This window comes from Schistocerca piceifrons, chromosome 2, assembly GCF_021461385.2.
Source record: "Schistocerca piceifrons isolate TAMUIC-IGC-003096 chromosome 2, iqSchPice1.1, whole genome shotgun sequence".
NCBI lineage: Eukaryota > Metazoa > Arthropoda > Insecta > Orthoptera > Acrididae > Schistocerca > Schistocerca piceifrons.
In genome coordinates, this window is record NC_060139.1 from 690976515 (window position 1) to 690998232 (window position 21718).

Sequence of the window (21718 nt, forward strand, 5' to 3'; positions counted from 1 at the left end):
AAAATCATTCTCCTCACCAGTAAATTTATGTTCTCTTCCAATTTTCAAAATTGTAGACACAGCTTTCTGGTGCCATATCAGAAGTCCTTTCATGATCTTCCACCATGTTTTTGTCACTGCTTCAAATGTCTTGTTCTAATAATGCGGCATCTTCTTCTCCTAAAAGAAGGTTGTCTTCATCATCACTATCATTTGCATAGAGTACTTTAAGAATGTCCTCATCCTTTAGAAAGACCTGCCTTCTTCTGTAAGATATGTGAAAGTAAATATTTTGAAGTGCTGTTTTATACTCTGAAAACATTTGGTCACACAAATAAATATTAAATTCAGTGAGGACATTTAATTATTGATTTGCACTGTGTTCTAATTGAAAGGAAATAAAAATATGTACTCGTAACATTTCAAACCACTGAAGTACTGGTACATAAAAATTTATTTGCCCCTCATAAAATAATTAGCACTATTATCTATGAACTTCAAGTGAAGTGATATAGAAATATCTAAATATATTAAGATACTTATGTTGTAACTATTCTTTCCCATTCCAACAAATTATTCTTAAAAAATCAGCAAGATATTAAAAACAAAAGTGACACAAAGCATGAAATATTCACAATATTATTCCTCTCAAAAGAACATTTACATTCATAGTTGAAGCACAAGAAAAACAGGAACAATGAAACCAAGCTTCCTCAAGAGTATGTAATTTTTAAAAATAAAATCTGAGATATCTGTCATTTATGAATAGTTTTATAAAGGGACAATATGCCCCATGTACTTGAAACAGTTCGGAATTATCAGAAATATCCCAGTAATGCAATAAATTGCAATAGAAAATTTAGTCATAGCCAGATAGGACTGTAAAACAGTACTGTTTCCAAAGAACATAATCTTTTACATTTGCATGTTACTGATTTATTGCAGCATACAGAAAGCCTGGGCAATCAGCAAGTATAGGACAGAACATTCAGACTTGCTCCTATGACAATGAGCCAGCTGATGGGAAAGTCTGTGAAGTTGATGTAAATGATTTTGCTCCTTGCACTGAGGCAAACAACTATAACTACCCCAAATCTGCTCCATGTATATTCCTTAAGCTGAATAAGGTATGTATCCTTCTAATTAATTGTGGAAAAAATCCCAGAAACCCAGTTTAGAAAATACTGTTGATAACATAAAATGAGAAATATTAATAGAAAATGAACTCATAGATCTTTAAGGTTTGCATTTATGTTCTCTGCTCAATGATCATTAGGGTGGCATGCATTAAGAATAGCCTCAAATAAATTACAAGAGACTGATTAATTGAATTTAGTTGCTAGACTATTTTATGATATATTGGGTCCTCAGAAAATTATGAAGTATGATTTAGGAAATATTGTATTGCAATAAATCACGAAAGATTAATGCAGATACCAATTTATTAAAAATAAATTTATAAATCTGGTAAAAATGATATACTATTACAATCAGTCATAAAAGATCATGATAAATACACTAGGAATATTTCACTAAACTGATCATATTTGCTGTATTGTGCTGGTTTGTGTGAATACTTAATACCACAAATAGTTGATGATATCTCCAAACAAAGTATCTCTTCTCTATTGTGACCCAACACAGTATATGTATCTCTGTTTAGTTTAGTAAAAAAATCTTAGATACTGTATAAACTGAGCAGAACATTAATAGGATGTAGGGAAGAAAAGGGTTCTGCAAATGCTATTCTGGCTCCATTAAGGTAAAAAAAATCTGCAAACAAAATGACTAAACTGAAAAAAATGCTGAAAATGTAAAAGAATTTGTCCTTGTGAAACTGAATGCAAAACATAATTTTTTGTGGAGAAACATTACTGTTTGTAGATGAAAATGTTAAAGATAAATATATGTTGTTGAAGTCACAATCACTACAGAAATTCTCCACCAATGTAAATAAATCAGCCCCAAATCAATCTGAAAGGGAGCCAGATTCCAAGAGTACCTGTATCAATATTTGACTTATGGCTGCCAATTGCTATTCTGAATAATTAAATGTTTGGCTTATTAGCAAAGACACAAACCAAATTTTTGTGTTACATATGAGCAGCATGTTATGGAGTGTCCATGAGGAATGTGGAGCAGGAAATAATATTGATCATAAGGTATGCATCAAAATAATTAATCGATTATGAGGAAAATGTGTAATTTATGTGATGATAACTTAGTTTGTGGAGAATTTTAGAAGCAATAAAATCAGAGTACTTACAAAACCTAGAAGTGTATCACTTTATCCACAATCTTTAAGTGAAATGCTGATTCTTACACAGTGTATTCAAAGTCTGATGTATTGTTGTTTACAAGAGACAAAATTAATACCATTAAAAATTATATGTGCTACATGATTAAGCTATCATATTTCTGTCAACTGTTAACTGAAAATTCTATTGCTAATTGTATTGTCTTCTGAATAATTTCTTCTTAATACTAGAGAATAGCAATTTCTAAATAGTGGGTAAGATTTGCATAATGTTACTGGATTTTAATGAATGATTTATCCAATAACACTTATAGAGATAAATATTTCCAGAGTGTATCTGAGCAGTAGGACAGATGAGTATGAAATATTCTGTAAACTAATCATGATTTTTCATGTTGTAATAAGCAAAGTTTATCTTCTTACAGATATTTAACTGGATGCCTGTATTTTACAATGACACTGACCTACCTGAAAAGATGCCTCAAGATCTAAAGGTTCATATTCGCGAGGAGAAATTGCGCAATCCAAGAACGGTATGTCAATGGTTGTTTAATAAATTTAACTACTTAGATGCAAAAGATACAGAAAAATGTTAGTTTTATTGGTGTTATATTGATAATCTGACACCTTATCTGACCCCTGCTGAAACTGTCTATAAGGTAGTGGACTATCGTTGAGTTGTTGTTGTCCCTTGCATATACAAAGTAGTGCTGCTGCATGAATAAAAGCAATATGATCGATGTATTTGTTATTTATCTGTACTGAAGCATCCAGAGAGTAGGAAGTTTCAGAGAGTGCTGTATCAATATCAAGTTTAGAGGTGGAGGAGGCCAAACATTGATCATCCAAAGGATGTGGGTATGCTGACTCAAAGGGTAGATTTCTGTATGACACCTGAAAGTGTTATTAAAACAGTATAACAGTTTTAAACACCTGTTGTCCACAGAATGCAACAGATGTTCAGGCAGCCAGTTCTGGCAGGGTAGGCAATAGTGTACCACCTTGGAACACACCTGTCAGCATTTGACATGCAGTCAGTGGCACATCAGCTCAGCAGCAGCAACACCTTGAAGCTGGTCACCTCACTTGCATTTGCACTTAGCTGCATCTACACCAAGTGAGGCTGCACACAGTTTCCATGAGATGATGAATAGGGCACCCACGACCCCATTGAGACTGCGCTAAGAAGGTGTCCACCAGCTCTGCTCAGAGTATGTGAAGATGCGCAGAGGAGTGCCATGGTCTCCCATCGGGAAAAAGAGAGAGACTTGATCATTGAAATTTGTCACAGATACAGAGACGAGCACCAAAAGCAGTGACTCACCTACACAATGACAGATGATGATCTAGATCAGGTCCTGTTGGTTAGACCTCCAGAAGGCTTGCCACATGGTGGTGGACACAGCTCCCCATCAGTCTAGATTCTGTAGCTGGCACTGCAGCTGACAATCACCAAAACTACCCAGACAGGACTTGCTGCTCCATAGAAGACTGAAGGCAGCTGGTTGACTGACATAGGCCTCCCTCTTGATGGGACAGCTGAAAACTGAATAGAACTCCACCAGAACATAAGTAGTATTTATAGAAGATGAGCTCATGTTCTCTGTGGTGGCATGGAAATGACATCATTTGTTTAAGTTTTTCTTTTTGGTCAGCCCTCTTGGTCATAAAATTTCGTAACTTTACTTTTCAAGTCTTGTATCTGCCATGTCAGTAAACTGAATAGTTAGTCTTGTGTGCTTCTCAAGCTTCCTTGAGATACTCTGCACAGTCGTCATTATGACAGTATCCCTCCATCAGCCCACCTGGTTAGCCATGTGGTCAAACACAGTGCTTTCCGGGCAAGAAGGCATGTCGTTCCCCGGCACGAACCCGTCTGGCAGATTACTGTTGAGGTCCGGTGTGCCAGCCAGTCTTTGGATGGTTTTTAACACAGTTTTCCATCTGCCTCAGCAAATGCGGTCTGGTTCCCCTTATTCTGCCCCCGTTACACTATGTCAGTGATTGCTGCACAAACACTTTTTCCACATAAGCGTACACCATAATTACCCTACCACACAAAAATTGGGGTTACACTTGTCTGGTGTGAGACATTCCCAGGAGGGGGGAGGGGGGGGGGGGTGGACTGCTGTAGCCTGTTGTGGGGTGTGAACCACTGAGGGCTATGGCAGGAACAAAGCCTCTCCTTCATTTTTGGTCCCCCGTTCCATACAATACAATACTATCCCTCCCTCACTATTATGTTACTTTGCTACAATGCATGCTCAAGCACTCAGCCCATTCAAAATGTCACAATAAATCCTGTGTTTCGTGCTGCACCACTGGTGAATGATTCTCACTGGCATTCCACCTGGCTATTAAGCTGTGGTGCTCTGCTTCTTGCAGAGCCAGGGAAGAACTTTGAAATTTTTCTGGCTCCACCAAGTATACTACTCTACTGTGGTACATGCCCCCAGTCTTGAAGAAATTTGCCTCAGATTTCTCTGAGGTAACTCTGAAACAGTCCTGACATAGATGCACAGAACAAAATTTATACAACATTCCCGAATCCTCACAATCCATCTGCTTGAAACCACATAGCTCCTCAATTAGATTCTTAATTCTAAAATCTTATTTACTCAAATTCAGTGCAGGGAACTCATATTCTTACTAGACACATGTCATCTAAATTACTTTTTATACACTAATACAATCATTTTTCACATACCGGTCATAACCATTCTATAATTCACAATCTTGTTTACTCTTCCTCACTTAACAAGTAATTGAGTACTCTAATTATTTCTTAGCTATCCTTACTTCTATTTATAAATCATTCTACTGATATTTGATACACAGGTGGTACATAAAGGGGTAAATTTTTTGCTCATGATATATGTATGTCACTTAAAGCATAACCAAAACCAGTACAGCATTAGAATCTGTGACACTTAAGGACAACAAAGTCTGGTATTGTTTCTCACGATACTGTTGTATACATTGAAATATCTGCTCCACAATGATTTTTCTGTATTGTGATGATATGAAATTGTCTATGGAATTTAGGTGGTCTGTTTTTAAGGTCTGACTTAGGCATGTTAGGTTCTGAGCTGGAGACACATCTAGTGGTTTCTCCTGGCAGTACAACATAGGTTGTGTCAGATTTATGACAGTTGTTCCAGTGATAGTAGCTAATAGCATACCCACTATGACATGGTTCATACTGTTGATTAACATTCCACTATCATGTAGCTCAATCCTTGTCATACCTCTTGGCTTCTCTTCATTGTATCAATTTACAATCACCACTTCTGGGCAAAACACTGAGTAAAACCAGTCCATGCCCATTTTTAGAAAATAAGGGCTTGGCAACAATGCTTACCTCTGACATTCAGCTGATTCTGGCTTACCCTAAAACAGTTGTATTTCACCCTAGCTTGAACCATCCTAGTTGGGCAGACCATAAAAAACTCTCTTTGGTAACCTTGTAGCTTCTCTGTTGATATTATCAGATATTTAAACAAAATGAATCATACTGCTTGCCTACAATTGTCCATCCAAAATGGTGGTTAACACACATACACGGAACATCATCTGCACTCACTCTCCTTCCTCTTTCAAAAAGTGTGTATACCAGTCACTATCCTGGTCACATAACAATAATAGCCTACATCCTGTCCTTAAATGAGCAGTGTCTGGAAAGTAAGTACCATTTCATTATACTGCCATCACATCACTACTGTTGCAGTTCCACACATTAATCTCTCTGGTTCATTGTCTTTCCACTGATGCCATTACAGCTGGATTTTATTGTTTTTACATTTGTTGGTGATCATTCATAATGCCTAATGTGATATCCGAGCAATCTGCAATACAGTTTTTGAATGCAAAGAATGTTAAGCCACCTGAAATTTGTTATCAGCCTGTAGAAATTTATGGTGAAAATTTAATGACTGATGGAAAGGTTAGAAAGTGGGTTGGACAGTTCAGTGATGGATGAACCAATGTTATGCATGGAGTGGGTGACCTTCTGTTGTCAATTATAGTTTGGTTGAGAAAGGTAATGAGAAAATTCGTGAAACATAACAGTTCACAATAAGAATTCTTTGCGATGATTTTCCATAAATTTCAGAAACTGTTTTGCATGAGATTATCAAAAATCACTTAAATTTTTACAAATTATGTTCGCATTGGGTTCCAAAAATGCTTACGGATGTCCAAAAAATTAAGCGTCTTGGTAGAGCTTAAACATTTATTACCTGATGCAGTGGAGAGGGAAATGATGTTGGAATTCTTAAATGGAATTGTGGCCAATGATGAAATCTGGGTTTTTAATGTCACTTCAGAATCAAAACAACAGTTGATGGAGTGGAGGCACTCATGATCCCCCCAAAAAACAAAAATTCAAAACAACTTTCTGGGCACAAAAATGCATATACTCTGTGTTCTGGGAGGGATGGATATTCTGCATGCTGCATTGCTTCTCAGATGTGAAACTATCAGTGCCATATGATACTATGAAACACTGAGAAAACTTTAGCAAGCAATTCAAAATGAAAGATGTGTAATGCTCAGTCAAGGCTTGTGTCGCTTCATGATAATGCAAGCCCCCACTCTGCAGTGCTACTGAAAACCATTTTCAGCAGTTCATTTGGAAGCATAATGCCCCTGTCTCACACCTACTGACTACCACTTGTTCATGAACCTGAAGCACGATTTTGGAGGAAGGCACTTTGACAGTGATGACAGAGTACAAAATGGTGTTCAGCAGCCGCTGTCTTCACTGGGGTCCCCTATGGAAACGGCATAGAATAGTTGGTTTCCCTCTATGAGAAATGTCTGAACAATGGTGGCAGCTATGTAGAAAAATAGATTAAGAAATTCTCTTTCTCATAAAAATAAATTTTGGTTCGAAAAAAATGCTTTTATGAGTTTTTCCCAAATTGTACTTACTTTCCAGACATGTATCACAACTTAAAATGCTAGAAATAAACAAAAAAAAAGTTCCCCAAAACACAAAATGCCATAATAACAAAATATACATGTAGTACATCCTGAAAATTTCAAAACAGTGACACACAAAATAAACTATTTCCCATATTATTAACAAAACTTTTCACAAACCCATGTCATTCAGTTATTCTATGACATGGTCTAAATGCATACAGCACTTGTGTTCCTTTATTATTGACTTTCAGTCTTTTTCCATTCTTCTTTGGTTTAACATCCTGCACCAGGAATGGCACTGGTACTTGTGCTAAAGTGTCTACACAATAGAGATTTTCATTAGCTGTTGCAACTTGACATTGACAGGAGATGTCATCTCTATGACCTGTTCAGGAATATCTTGGTCTTGCCCTTTAGTGTGGAAGCATTCATCAATAAAACCCACTGTCCATCTCTATATTTAGGTAACTTACTGACACATTGTTTTGTCTGTTCTTGTTGCATGGGCATTTTTGTACTTGCTTGCCAAGTTTCTTAACTGAGTCATTTTTTTTCACAGTTTAGGCTTCATTAATTCAAAAGATGTGCATTCTTCTTACTGTATATTACCTCATAGGGTGAGAGCCCAATATTACTGTCTATTTTAGAGTCATATGAGGGCATGACAAATGAAAAGTAGACACCCCAATCATTATGATTTACATAATAACTAAACGTTTTTCAAACTGTGCAATGAACACATTCGATTCTTCCATTTGATTGAGGGTGGTGAGGGCATGTCCTTAGCATATGAATTTATACTAAATGGCACAGCTATATCATCAGAAAAGGCATAAAATTGGTGTCCTGATCTGTGATTATTTTGTTGGGAGTACTGAATTTTAAAATCCAATTGTTCATCACATCCTCAGCCACTGTATTAGCCTTTTGATTTAGGACTGCAATTATTGCTACATGAAGTGAATGGGATGTATCATAGTCAGTATCTAATGGTTATCAACTGGTCTTCAGCTGATGGTCAGAATATTGGAACCTACCATTTTAAATGGTTGGGACATTTTGAGCAGCCTTTGTAGTGGAACCAAGGCCAGTTAGAGATCATTTTTCCACACAAGTGAATTAACGTTTAGTACTACCCTCTCCATTTTTTCTTGTAGACTTCTACCTATGTTAGTTTTCATTACTAATTGTGAACTGCTTGCTCTTGGGTACCCTGGTGCCCTATTCAACTTAGTACCCAAGTGGCCATTATTAATTGTGATATGTACTGTACACAAATTTTACAGTTGTGGCACTCTGCTACCCATCTTAGGTTTGTGTCCCAAGTGGTGGCTTGTGCTGCTGGGGCCTTTAATTGGCCATGTGTGGAACTAATTGATGAGTAGGAACTGCATGCTGTGTGCATGGTATAAAGTTTCTAACATTTTGTTCCATGTCTTGTTTCTATGTTCTCCACTAAAATTGTTTGGCTGCCCATTGATCAGTTGCTCAATCAGCATGCTCAAAGACTTGACAGAACATGGCTATGTGCTTACCTCAGTACTTTGTCTTCAAAAGTTGCAGCATCACCACTCATGGTCTGCACTTCGTCATTCTGCATGGCAAGCCCTCTTATACTACAAACTGTGGCTGTGCTCAAAATACTTCAGTCACCATCAACAATCTATGTGTTCTGCCATTCCAGTAAGCTTCTACCAAGTGCTGGTAATACTTGAGCATTTCAACTTAAGCCATCACCATTGTCATATTTTCTGCCTGGTTTATGCACTATCTATTCAAATTCACTTAATTTCAGAGCCCAATGTGTCAATCTTTTTGACAGGTCTTTTAATCCAATTAGTACTGTAGATGACCCAACACCTCTTTTTCCATAGTAGAATAATTTCATTCTGCTTTATTTAATTGTCTTAATCCATATGCCAACATGTGTTCCTTACCATCCACACATTGGTTAAGGATACACTTGATTGCTAAACTGCTTGCATCACAATAAAAAATAAACTCTTTTTCCAAAGTTTGGAAACACCAATATGTTAATTGATGTTAAAGCCTCATTTAAACTATCAAATGCTGTCTGCTTGTCAATAGGCCATTGAAACTTTGCTCCTTTCTTTAGCAGCTCAGCAATTTTGGCAAAACTTCGAAAAAATTTTCAGTAATAATTACAAAGATCAAGTTATGATTAAAGCTCTTTTGTTGTCTGTGGTGGCAAAAAAATCATATGTTGCAGAAATTAAACATGTATCAGTTTTAACACTTTCTTGACTAATTATATGCCCAAGATAATTCACTGCCATCACTGCAAAGTGACATTTATCCACACTCAGTTGTCCAATGTCTCCATTACAATATGTATTGGATATAAATCACTGATAATTCTTGTGTTTAGGTACCTGTAGTCACAGCAAAGCCTATATGCTATGGTACTATCTAGTGATTTCTGTCAGACAATTGCAATAGTTGTACCCCAAAACTACCACTATGTCAATAGTGGCATGAGCCAATTACTGGTCGATAAAATCGTCCATTATCAGTCGCAGATATTTCTGGACTGTGTTCTGTTTCCTATATACTGGAACATTATTTCCAGTTGGTATTTTATGTTACATGATTGGTTTAGTTTTAGTTGGTATCACTGGTAACAGTCTACCAGGATGAAACAGTTCTGCATTAATCAACCACAATGTCTTGCACCTGGTAGTGGCAGCACTTTGGTCAACTCATGTATTTACTTGTGTGTTTGATGCTGTTCAAAATGAGGTCTGCTGTTTTAATGGCGAGACAACTTGCGCTTAAAGCTATTTGGAATTCTACAGTGTATACAACAGTTTTTATTTACTGTAATGTTAGCAGGCATTTCCGATAACGGCCATGGGAGGCAAAGTGCAATAATACCATGGCACGTTAGTAAATAATAGTAACAAAGCTTCCATCATTGCTGTATCTCTTTGCTCCAAATGTTGTAGCTTTTTATGTTTTGCAGATGCCTTGATTGTTTGCATGTGGCAAAGGTCACCACCATAACTACCCAGATTGTCCTCTTCTAGAATATCTAAGTTGGCAACCAGTAATCCCCATGCCAGATTTACATTGTCCATATGATTATCTATGCACATCAGAACCATATAATCTGCATCTAACTCTCGTTTATTCACTACACTGTGAAGTACAAAACAGTGTGACTCGTCTAGCTTGTCATTGCATTCCAATGTCTCTACAACATGTAATACTTCACTTGGAAAGTTAGTACTCACACTCATATAGGCCAACTTCCTTGTACCTCTCAGTACTTTATCATATGAATTGATCTTCAGTGCAAGAGTCTGCAAATTATTTGGTACCACCTTCACAGGTAGTCAATGTTGCGGTGATGTAGCATTTGCAGTAGTCATGGCCAGAGGAAACAATGTCCCACTCAGTTTGACTGTATACTGTGAAAAGTCAATTTCTGCATGATGTGTATCCAGAAAGTTAAGTCCTAGGCTCACACAGTACTCCTCACCAGTATGTGGCAACACTTCTGAATGCTCCTGTAATCCTTTTCCTCCAATGTTAAAAATGGGCAACATTGTTTAAAGAACACTTGTCTTGATGCTTCCTGTCTAGTTTGCTACTTCAACAAACATGTGCCCAGTGCACCACTTCCTCACATTTGTAACACTGCCCTTGGTGGCATTGCTTCTTGATGTGGCTCATACACCCACACCTGTAACATTTTACATCTGAGGAAAATATGCTTTAGTCATTTCAGCCTTAGGTAGAAATGTCAGTTTCCTCAAGCTGCTTGGTAACTCTAATAGCAGTGACTAAATCACCTTCCATTTTGACACTCTCAATATGCCACTTGCAAGTTACCACAAAATTGTATGTAATAACCTGTTTTCTACCTCCTGTAGAATAACTTTCTCTGTATTCACAAGCTGCATCAGCTAATAGGCTCACACATTAATTTTTGTAATCCTGTCTAAAAATGATTCTACTGATTCATTGTGCTTTTCTGACAGACCATTATCTATTCTCTAAAAAGCCTCAACTTTTCTAGCAATGGTACCACTGCTAAAGTGTGTTAGCAGCAGTTCAAACATCAGCACTTTATTTAATCCTTCATAGTATATGACATACGTTCTTGCATTATCAACCAATCATAACAGAATCAAAGCAAGCACGTTTCATCCATGCAATAGCCTAATCTAGTGGCAGTCTTCGCTTCATTAATAAATACAAACACATCTGTTGTTTTTCTTGAAAAAGGAGTCACTAGACTAGCTGTTACAGGCACTACAGAAGGAACAGGTACATTTAACAAGCTTTTTGCTGCTACTGACTTGCATTGTAATAGACTAGTTCTGGTTTGTAAGGCGTCTACCTCTTTCCATAACGCAGCAATACTTTATAACAATGATGATACTTGCCCTACCAGAAGCACAGCTGCTTCAAGCTTCATTGCCACAGATGTTTCTGGTAGTTTTCTAGCCCCATCTGACAGTTACACAAATTATGAGAGATTAAGAGATTACTGCTGCAAGAATACAGACAGAGACATTGTAAAATTAGTCTTTGTGTCTTATTGTGGCCCACTGAGATTTATTACACTGCTGTGTTTTATGGTCAACCCTTCTACAAGTATCATACGTAACTGGCACTGCCTTTGTATATGGCAACTCATGTCCAGACAAATTGGCATCTAACAGAACACAAGCACCATTCCCTGGAATTGCCCCTGAATTGTGACAGGTTAGTAGGCTCTCAAAGTTTTACATAAATTACTTTCAAGTTTGCAGGACTGTCCCACCAAGCAGTAATGGCCATAACATACAAAACAAAAGCTAATTGAAGATACCCTTACCTATCTGTAGTGCTGTACTGCTAGGTGAGGCTGCAGTTGTGATGCTGAAGTCTCTGATGTCAGATGCCTTCTTACAATAACAGCTCTGACACCAAATGTAGCATCCTTGTGGTAAGGGGGTATTGTGGGCAGTGTGCTGAGGTCAGGCCAAAGCCAATGACTGGCCACTCACAAAATGTGTGTACCCCAACTCAGAGGATAGATGCCTATCTGACACACAAAGGCATTATTAAAACAGTATTACAATATTAAACATCTACTGTCCACAAAATTCTATACTTGCTATTTCAACATCCAGGTAGCTAGCATGGGCGGAGCTGGCAGTACCAGATGACAATATGCTCCAAGACCCTGCTGGTTAGACCTCCAGAAGGTCAGCCTGATAGTGACAGCTAAAGCTTCCCAACAGTCTTGACTTAGTAATTGGTGCTGCAGCTTACAGCGACCAAGTGCTGCCAGAAAGGACGTGTCACTTGACCGATGGTCAAAGGCAATTAGACAATCAGATGTTCAACTAACGTAGGCCTCCGCTCTTGATTGTATGGCTGCAAACTGAATAGAACTCCACCAGAATCAAAGTAGTATTTATATAGGATGAGCTACTGTACTCTGTTATGGTAGGAATGCAATGCCATCATTTGTCCTGGCTTTGTTTGGTCAGCATCCAGCTTAAGCTTGCTTGTGACACTTTGCACAGTCACGATTATGACGATATCCCTCCATCGCCAGGATGTCAGTTTGCTACATTGTATGCTTAAGCACTCAGCCTTCACACAGTGTTGCAATAGCTTATTTGTTTGTTGGTGCACCATAGGCAAAACTTTCTCACTGGCATTCCACCTGGCTATTGACCTGTGGTTCTCTGCCTCTTGCATTACCAATGAAAAACTGTGAAGTATTTCTGGGTGCACAAATTATACTATTTCGCTGTTCAACAATACCACATGATGCACTTCCCTTGTTATAGTTAAATACTTTTACAGTTATAGTTTATGTCAACGTTACACGAAATAATTGTCTCAGTTTGGAGTCATTGGTTCAGCAGTTGTAAATTGTTGTTTATTTATTCTTTCACATAAGATTTCAAACACATTTTCGAAATGTCATGAGTAAATACCAGACACAAAATACAGAGCTATTTCCTTTGTCTGGTTCCATCATACATTCCAAAGAGCTTCCCCATTGTTACCTCAAAACACGTCAACAAGAAAATGATGCTAGACGGAATGAGACTAAAACTGTACTGAAGAAACTGGCACCAAACAAATGTAAGACATATAAGTGTTATAGAACAATCCAGAACAATCTATTAATCAAAATACAGTTCACATAACTTTTTTTAGATTATTTGTGAGATTTATTTTTTGTAATATTTGCTGTTGATATGTATCTATATGAAAGTTTTGGGAATAATATCAAATGACAAAGGTTATAAAATTTGTAAATATGAAATTTATGAACATCTTGCTATGTTGTAATTTCAATTAATTATCAATAGTAAAATAAATAAAAATGTAAATAGGAACCTATGTTTTATCTGGATTTAAAACTGAATGCTAAAAATAACCAAATTAATGTAGATTTGTTTTAAGAGTATTTGGTGTGATTATTTGCCAACTAGTTTTCAAAGTGCAAGATCAATGTACAAAACTATATTACCATTTAAATAAAAATTATATTTATGGAAAATTTGTGCCAAACAACCAGAAAAATTAATAAACATTCACAAAGATATAGTACATAATTTACATATGAAAAATGGAAACCAGATTACACCTGGCCAGAATTTAAGTGGTATCATGAAGTTTGTTTACTGATCAAAAGTCCAGTATGACTGGACTCATTATAATGAAGACCAGAATACTCTAACCCATATTCATACTTGCAGAACTAGTTTTTTGAGGGTGGATGTTATCTTGAAAATGAATAACCTCTTTTATCCACAACAGTGAAAGTTATCTTAGCACTTCATGTTTCTATCATGATTTTCTCAAATCTACAAAATATGCATATGATTCAATACAATACAAAGATACAGTACTTGTCAAATTTTTTGAAAGGTACCATCTAGACATTCTTACTTTTGAAGCAGTTATCTTTACATGTTGTAATTTTGTGTTTATGTCTGAGATGAAACACAACTTAATACTGATTTCAAATATCATTTTTTCCTGCCAGATCAACACAGTATGGGTAAGCTGTGAAGGTGAAAATCCAGCAGATGTTGAGAATATTGGCCCCATACAGTACATCCCACGCCGAGGATTTCCTGGATACTTCTTTCCATTCAAAAATTATGAGGGATACCTAAGCCCGCTTGTTGCTGTTTTCTTTGAGAGGCCTGTCCGTAAGTACTTTATCAGTGTTTGCAGCAAATTGTAAAATGAATGACATGTGTATTGCAAATGCCTATATTCTTACAGGTAAAAGTATCTTCATAAGTCATAGTAAATGGCTTAACCGAAAATTTATCTGTGATTGTTGGCACACACACACACACACACACACACACACACACACACACACACACACAAACACAAACACAATAAATTAAAATTCACCACCCCAAACTGAAGACGCATAACTGGAAGTTAGAATTAGCTTACTTGTTTCGTGTCAAAACAATTGGATATTCTGTTTAATATGAAAGAGAAAGACGTTATTATACTGCATACAGATTTTTTTCTAACAGCTCCTCATCCACCTTCCTAAGAGATCTCCTCTGTGATGGGATGTATGGAACATAATTAGTAAATAAATGAATGAAATACATTGCTGAGATCATGTTTAGAATATGCCTCCTATATTAATTTTTGTAATTTATGTTTTTGCACCAAGCGATCACACACATCATTCATCTCTTGTAAATAATATGCTGGTATGCCAAATGAATTAAGTGTCAGCAAGGAGAGGGTAAGGTGGAAACTAAGCCTGTCTGCTTGATTTGCAGAAAATTTTGCGTATAAGTCTGTACACAGCCTGATGCTAGAGAGGCCAGCTCATCCACCCCCTTTCTCCAACCCCCTTCCCCCTCCCCCATATACTCTAGAAGTAAAATCCATGAAAGAAATTCATATCCTGCTCCAGACAGACAGAGAATTCAATTTCAGTTTTAAGAAAGCAACATATAATTATACTGACTAGCAGCAAGTGTAGCCACATTCATGAAAACTGGTTCATCATTTACCACAAAACTAGCATGAGTTTCATAAAATGAATTTTATTGTACACCCTTTATAACTGAATGTCCTTAGTGCAGAGGCTTGTGAGACTTTATTCATTGAATAACTCTGTTTCCTCCAACCCTTCCTCTTCTTTTATCAAATGATGGAATGCTTGGGTCTGAGAACTACATTTTTTAATATGTAGTGATAATACCTATGATCTGATAAACTAGATTTTTTTCTTAACTTTGTCTTACTGCGCCTTATACAAGTCTTAGATGGCTCATGTGTTATCTATTTGAGGTAAAAGTAAGAAACCTACCTAACATATTTATTAATTGAGATGGGGAATGTCTAAAAATTGTATTTATTTTATCAGATCACTAGTTATGAGTCTTCAGTGTAGATCTGGATTATGCCTGGCTCACTTGTTTCCCAAAGCAAGTTTAAACACATTTTATCTTCCCTCAAAGATCACATATTTTCGAATATGACAAGAAACAGTCCGTTTTACTGAAACCTGTAATGTATGCTCTGATTCAGCAGTATCTCCTCCTCTTAATTTATTTAACAATAGATTAGGCAATATAAATATTTGCTTTCATTTATCCCAATCCTCTGAAAGTCTCATTGATTTACTGTCATTAATTCTGACACAGCATCATTTGCTAAGAGTACTAAGTTATACTTCATGAGGCACTTCCTTTTCTGCCACTTTCTTCAATACGGCATTTGTTGTGAAATAATAATGCCATCATCCTGTATAGAGCCATACACCATTAGATGAACTGCAAACTACAGTATTTTAGTGTCCACCAAATCTAACACAAGCAAGAAAGAATAACTTGATAAAAGGCATCAAAGCCAGCAAGGCTCAAGGAGAAGCAGATGCCTTGTTTGACGTGACAAAAGAATAATTTGTTATAAATAAAATGAAAATGAATGAAGAAAAAACACAAAATTAATATGTAGTCTCAGCAACAAAGGATATCTAAACTGAGTAGGGGTTGTGAAACTTCTAGAGTTTATACTGGACAGTAAACTCACTTCACAAGACCACACTGCACACAGATGTGACAAATTGCCACCAGGCATGTACCCTGAGAAAACTGAAATAGGTGCTAACTAATCAGTATCTCCTAATTGTATATTATTCATTGTTTCACTGCCATATCAGCTATGGCCTGTTACTATAAAGTCATTCTACAGGGTGCAACAATAATATTACTTTTTTAAAAAAAGCAATTAAGATCTTAACATCAAGTAGGAGACAGGAGCACTGCAGGCCACCATGCACAAAATTTCAAATAATGACTGCTGATAGGCACTATGTATTTCTGTGCTGCCTTCATGTTAAGCAATATGTAGATTCCTTAAAGAACAGACATGACATACAGGACCACAACACATGTGACAGTGAGAACAAAAAATTCCAAACTGTTGACTGTCCAAAACAAGAGATGGCTTTCTGATTATTGACCTGACAATGTTTGGACCACTATCTATGGAAGTGTAGGTCCTGCCAATGAAGTGGTTCAGGAACAAAACTTCAAGAGACTGAAAACTACATCTGCTCTAGTCCATCCAGGATATTTTTTACTGTGAAGAAAGTGAATGGATTTGCTTAACTTTCTCCAAAAATAGCAAATCTTTCAGAGAATTCAAATGTCAATAGCAGATTAAATATGTATGTAATAAAATGCTTAATCTTTTAATTTTTAAGTTGTTGCTATTACTGATATATGTCAATTTTATAATTATTGACACAGTGAAAGTTCTATACAGCCATTGCTGGTAAATAACACAGACTTTGTGATAAAGTAACAGCTTGTAACACAGCAAATTTATGGGGCATTACGTTTCAGTATTGTAATGTACTTATAGAAATAGGGTTGTGCATTATCCATGATATTTGTCATTCATATTTTCCTTATTTCAGATGGTGTATTGGTCAACATTGAGTGCAAGGCCTGGGCTCAAAACATTGTACATGACAGAATTGAAAGGCGAGGTTCAGTGCACTTTGAATTAATGGTTGACTAAATGAAACTTTATGGAGATGAATCAGTGTAAGTGCGACCTAGAATGAGAGGAAAAGTGCCATCATGAAGAGATTAAGTTTTCAACAGGAAATATGTGTTGCAGTTACCAGCAAGGTGGAGAAAGGTCCTTCACTTCATTGTTATAAGTACTAGTACTTATGTAGTACCATGAAGTAATAATGTAGACAAAGTTAGAAATGTCTGCTTTGGAAGTAAAATTTTACATTTCAGTTTATTTTTACCATCATCATCAGTGGTGAAGTATCATTTTGGATATTATTGATCATGAATGTGTTGTTTGTGATGTTATTTTTCTAAGGTAGTAATGCTATGGACTGCTGATTGCTTACAGTTTCATTATAAATATTTGTAAATATATATTTGTTTCAGCACACTATTTATATTCCATTACAGTTGTACACAAATGTTTTATATGTGTCAATGATACTTAAATAGTTATAGTGCATAAATGAGATGAGATGCTGAATGTATTTATCTTATTTTAAATCAAGTGTATGTACACAATATGAATGTGTGATTAAAATAAAGTGTTAAATTTGTGATTCACTAATGTTAAACTGTTGCGTTGATATGTGTAAATAAAACATATAATGCTAATGAAATGTTTCAAATGTAGAATAACATACAGAAACTGCCTTTAATAATAGTATTACTTTTAATTGTTCATTCCTGGTGGTGCGATATGTACAGAAATACTGCGTGATTCTTTTAAAAGAATCTATTGTATAAATTTTGTAAGATTGTCTTGGTAGTAAGTTCATGTAAGACCTCATACAAGGCTGCACACAAAAACCTGCTGCAAGGTACGAAGTTTATTTTTGATGCATACCTGTTAGCTTAAAGAGAAGTATGAAAGTGCAGTTCTATTGTTACAGATGAAGCAAACAGCTGATTATCTTTGCAAATGTGTAACCAGAACAAACACTTTGTTGTAATAAAATGATGACACAGATTGGAAATTTATTGTAATGTTATTGTTATATGAAATTGGAATGCTCCACATTCACATTCAGTAAACTATAATATTTCTAAATAAATGTTTGATTAGTAAAACAATTTGCAGCTTTGAGTTGGTGTAGATACCAACACTTACGGTTGATCCTTTTTTTTACAATGTCACAGAGATAATTCTTTTGTATGTGCTACAAGTAATGAAGCTATTTGAAAAAAAGTTCTTTACATGTTTTTGTATGTACATTGAGTTTATGTTAGTCATGAGTCTTTTATTTGTACATAATAATTTTGGATAAGCAGGAGAAAGGCTTAATATTCTTATTGAAAATAGATCAAGTATATTCATAGATTTTCTTTAAGTATGGCTCAATGAATTTTCCATGTGGTCTGGTTGAAGGATGAGTTATAATTTAGTTAACTGAAAGTAGGAATATGATGCTGTAACAAAACTTTGATACTATGCATCTAATGAATGTAAAAAAATGATTGCCATTATTCTCAGAAGGAGCAATAAACATTGTTCCTAAGAATATATATTTCTTCCTTTCTGTTCTCATTATGCAATTCAGTACTTACTGATCATTAAACATTATACTCTGTTTCTAGGGATTTATTCACAGTGTGCACATATCTCGTCAATTACAGCATGAACAGAACAACAACTACGAACATAAAGATAGATTTCTATACACAACACAAATATATGCTATCTGTTACCTCTCATTCTCTTATGTAATGCAGACTGGGAGACCACAGATGATGACATCATTTATAAAATAAACTGGCAAAAATTATTCATTCTACAGTACCTACCTACGTGTAATTTTTAAAAAAAGAAAAAAAAAAGACATAAAATTCAATCTCAAACTAGTGATTGTATTATTTGGAAAAGAAACACCTCACTTATAGCCATTGAAAAATCAGTGACATATCTGAATGTTTTTAAAATATGTTTCACATGGATTAAGGTGCCTTTAACAATATATGAACAATACATGCAGAAATTTACAGAGCTGTAAAGAATTAGTCACTTCAAAATTTATACAGCAAAGAAATTGGAAGTATGAACTCTTAAATATGCTCTGTTTGTGTGTGTGTGTGTGTGTGTGTGTGTGTGTGTGTGTGTGTGTGTGTGTGTTAGTGAGCAGGTGGGTGGATGGGTGTGTGGGCATGTGTGCATGAATGTGTGTACACCTACCCAAAAAAAAGTTCAAAAACTAGTGTAAACTGTTTTCTATTACACATTTTGTTGCACCATATACTATTTCTCCAGTTAGTCAGTTGTTAGTTGCCTTCCTTTTATTTTATGTTATTTTCAATCCAGTAACTGCCATTATTGTTCTACCATATTTTATTTTACATACCACGTATGTTACTGTTGTAACATATATTTTCTACTTCAATTTTTGTTTGAGTCTGTCTTATACACCATATTAATCTCAGTGCAAGAGAGAATTTTTGCATGCAACGAAGTAAGAAATTTTGTGAATAAATCTTTCACTTTGCAATGGAGTGTCCATTGTTTTGAAACTGCTTATCAGATTAAAATTGTGTGCCACACTGGTACTCAAACCCGTAACCTTGCATTTTGTAGGCAATGCCCATACACACTGAGTTATCCAGGAATCTACTTCAATCAGTGCCTCTCCAATTTCCAAACTTCACAGAAGTGCTCCTGCATACCTTATGGGACTAACACTTCTAGAAGAAAGTATGTGGCAGACAAGTCACTTCTGCTTGTTATCATATGTTCTCTCATACTTCTGATTACCTACTTCAGACTTACATAAACTCCACTGCACATAGTGGAAGAACAATTCTTTCTGTAGCTAATGCTAGAGACCACTAAAACAGTGTCCAAAATCCCAACTCTGAAATTCTGGTCTTCTTGGGACCACCTCTGTATTCACTAAGAGAATCAAGTAAATGACTCACCACTCCCCAATGGAAGTGTAAATATAACCCTGCAACATACTATTAACTCTAGATCCGTGTCACAGTTTCTTTTTCTCATTGATCTCCGTGTTTTCTACTGCATCCTAGGGTCACATCCTCTCCCTCGCTCCATTTCCTACCTTTATACTGAGCGAGGCGGCGCAGTGGTTAGCACACTGGACTCGCATTCGGGAAGATGACGGTTCAATCCCACGTCTGGCCATCCTGATTTAGGTTTTCCGTGATTTCCCTAAATCACTTCAGGCAAATGCCAGGATGGTTCCTTTGAAAGGGCACAGCCAACTTCCTTCCCTGTCCTTGCCTAAGCCGATGAGACCTATGACCTCGCAGTTTGGTGTCTTCCCCAAAATAACCCAACCCAACCCAACCCTACATTTATCATCTTATGACACACTTCAAAAAAAGTTTTGCATCACCTCGGTTCCAAGAGTTCCACAACCTGTACAGAAAATTGGAATAGAGATCAACATAAACATCATTTCCTTTTTATTGCTCATGCAAACCACACATTGCACCTTGTACCACCTTACAGCAAGATCTTCAGAGGTGGTGGTCCAGATTGCTGTATATGCTGGTATCTCTAATACCCAGTATCACATCCTCTTGCATTGATGCATGCCTGTATTTGTTGTGGCATGCTATCCACAAGTTCATCAAGGCACTGTTGGTCCAGACTGTCTCACTCCCTCAGAGTGGTTGGCTGGTCAGGCATGTTTGATAGGGTTCATGTCTGGAGAACATGTTGGCCACTATAGTCGAGCAATGTCGTTATCCTGAAGGAAGTCATTCACAAGATGTGCATGATGGGGGTGTGAATTGTCATCCATGAAGATGAATGCCTCGCCAATATGCTGCCAATCTGATTGCCCTATCGGTCGGAGGATGGCATTCACATATCGTACAGCTGTTACGGTGCCTTCCATGACCTCCAGTGGCATATGTTAGCCACACATAATGCCACCCCAAAACAGCAGGGAACCTCCACCTTACTGCACTTGCTGGACACTGTGTCTAAGGCATTCAGCCTGACTGGGCAGCATCCAAACATGTCTCCAACAATTGTCTGGTTGGAGGCATATGCAACACCCATTGGTGAAGAGAATGTGATGCCAAACCTGAGTCGTCCATTTGGCATGTTGTTGGGCCCATCTGTACCGCACAACATGGTGCCTTGATTGCAAAGATGGACCTCACCATGGGTGTTGGGAGAGAAGTTGTGCATCATGCAGCCCATCGCGCACAGTTTGAGTCATAACATGAAGTCCTGTGGCTGCGCAAAAAGCATTATTCAACATGGTGGCATTGCTGTCAGTGTTCATCACAGTCATAATCCATAGGTAGTGGTCATCCACTACAGTAGTAGTCCTTGGGTGGCCTGTATCTCCTCCATGTCCAAACAACATTGCTTTGGTTCACTCCAAGATGCCTGGACATGATCAAACCACAGTATTGACCATCTAGGCATGGCTGAACTACAGACAAGATAAGCCATGTACTTCCTTCCTGGTGGAATGATTGAAACTGATCGGCTGTCGGACCCCCTCTGTATAACAGGCACTGCTCACGCATGGTT

The 21718-nt window shown here is 36.8% G+C and overlaps 1 protein-coding gene across 1 annotated transcript in view; it reads left to right on the forward strand.

Moving 5' to 3' along the window:
• LOC124775084 (sodium/potassium-transporting ATPase subunit beta-2) overlaps positions 1 to 18194 on the forward strand; it is a 156441-nt gene extending 138247 nt beyond the window's left edge. The window contains exons 4-7 of the mRNA XM_047249890.1: positions 925 to 1106; positions 2662 to 2769; positions 14187 to 14355; positions 17112 to 18194. Coding sequence (XP_047105846.1) covers positions 925 to 1106; positions 2662 to 2769; positions 14187 to 14355; positions 17112 to 17215 — 563 coding nt within the window. The 3' untranslated portion in view covers positions 17216 to 18194. The remainder of the gene's footprint in view (positions 1 to 924; positions 1107 to 2661; positions 2770 to 14186; positions 14356 to 17111) is intronic.
• The last annotated feature ends 3524 nt before the right edge of the window (positions 18195 to 21718 follow it).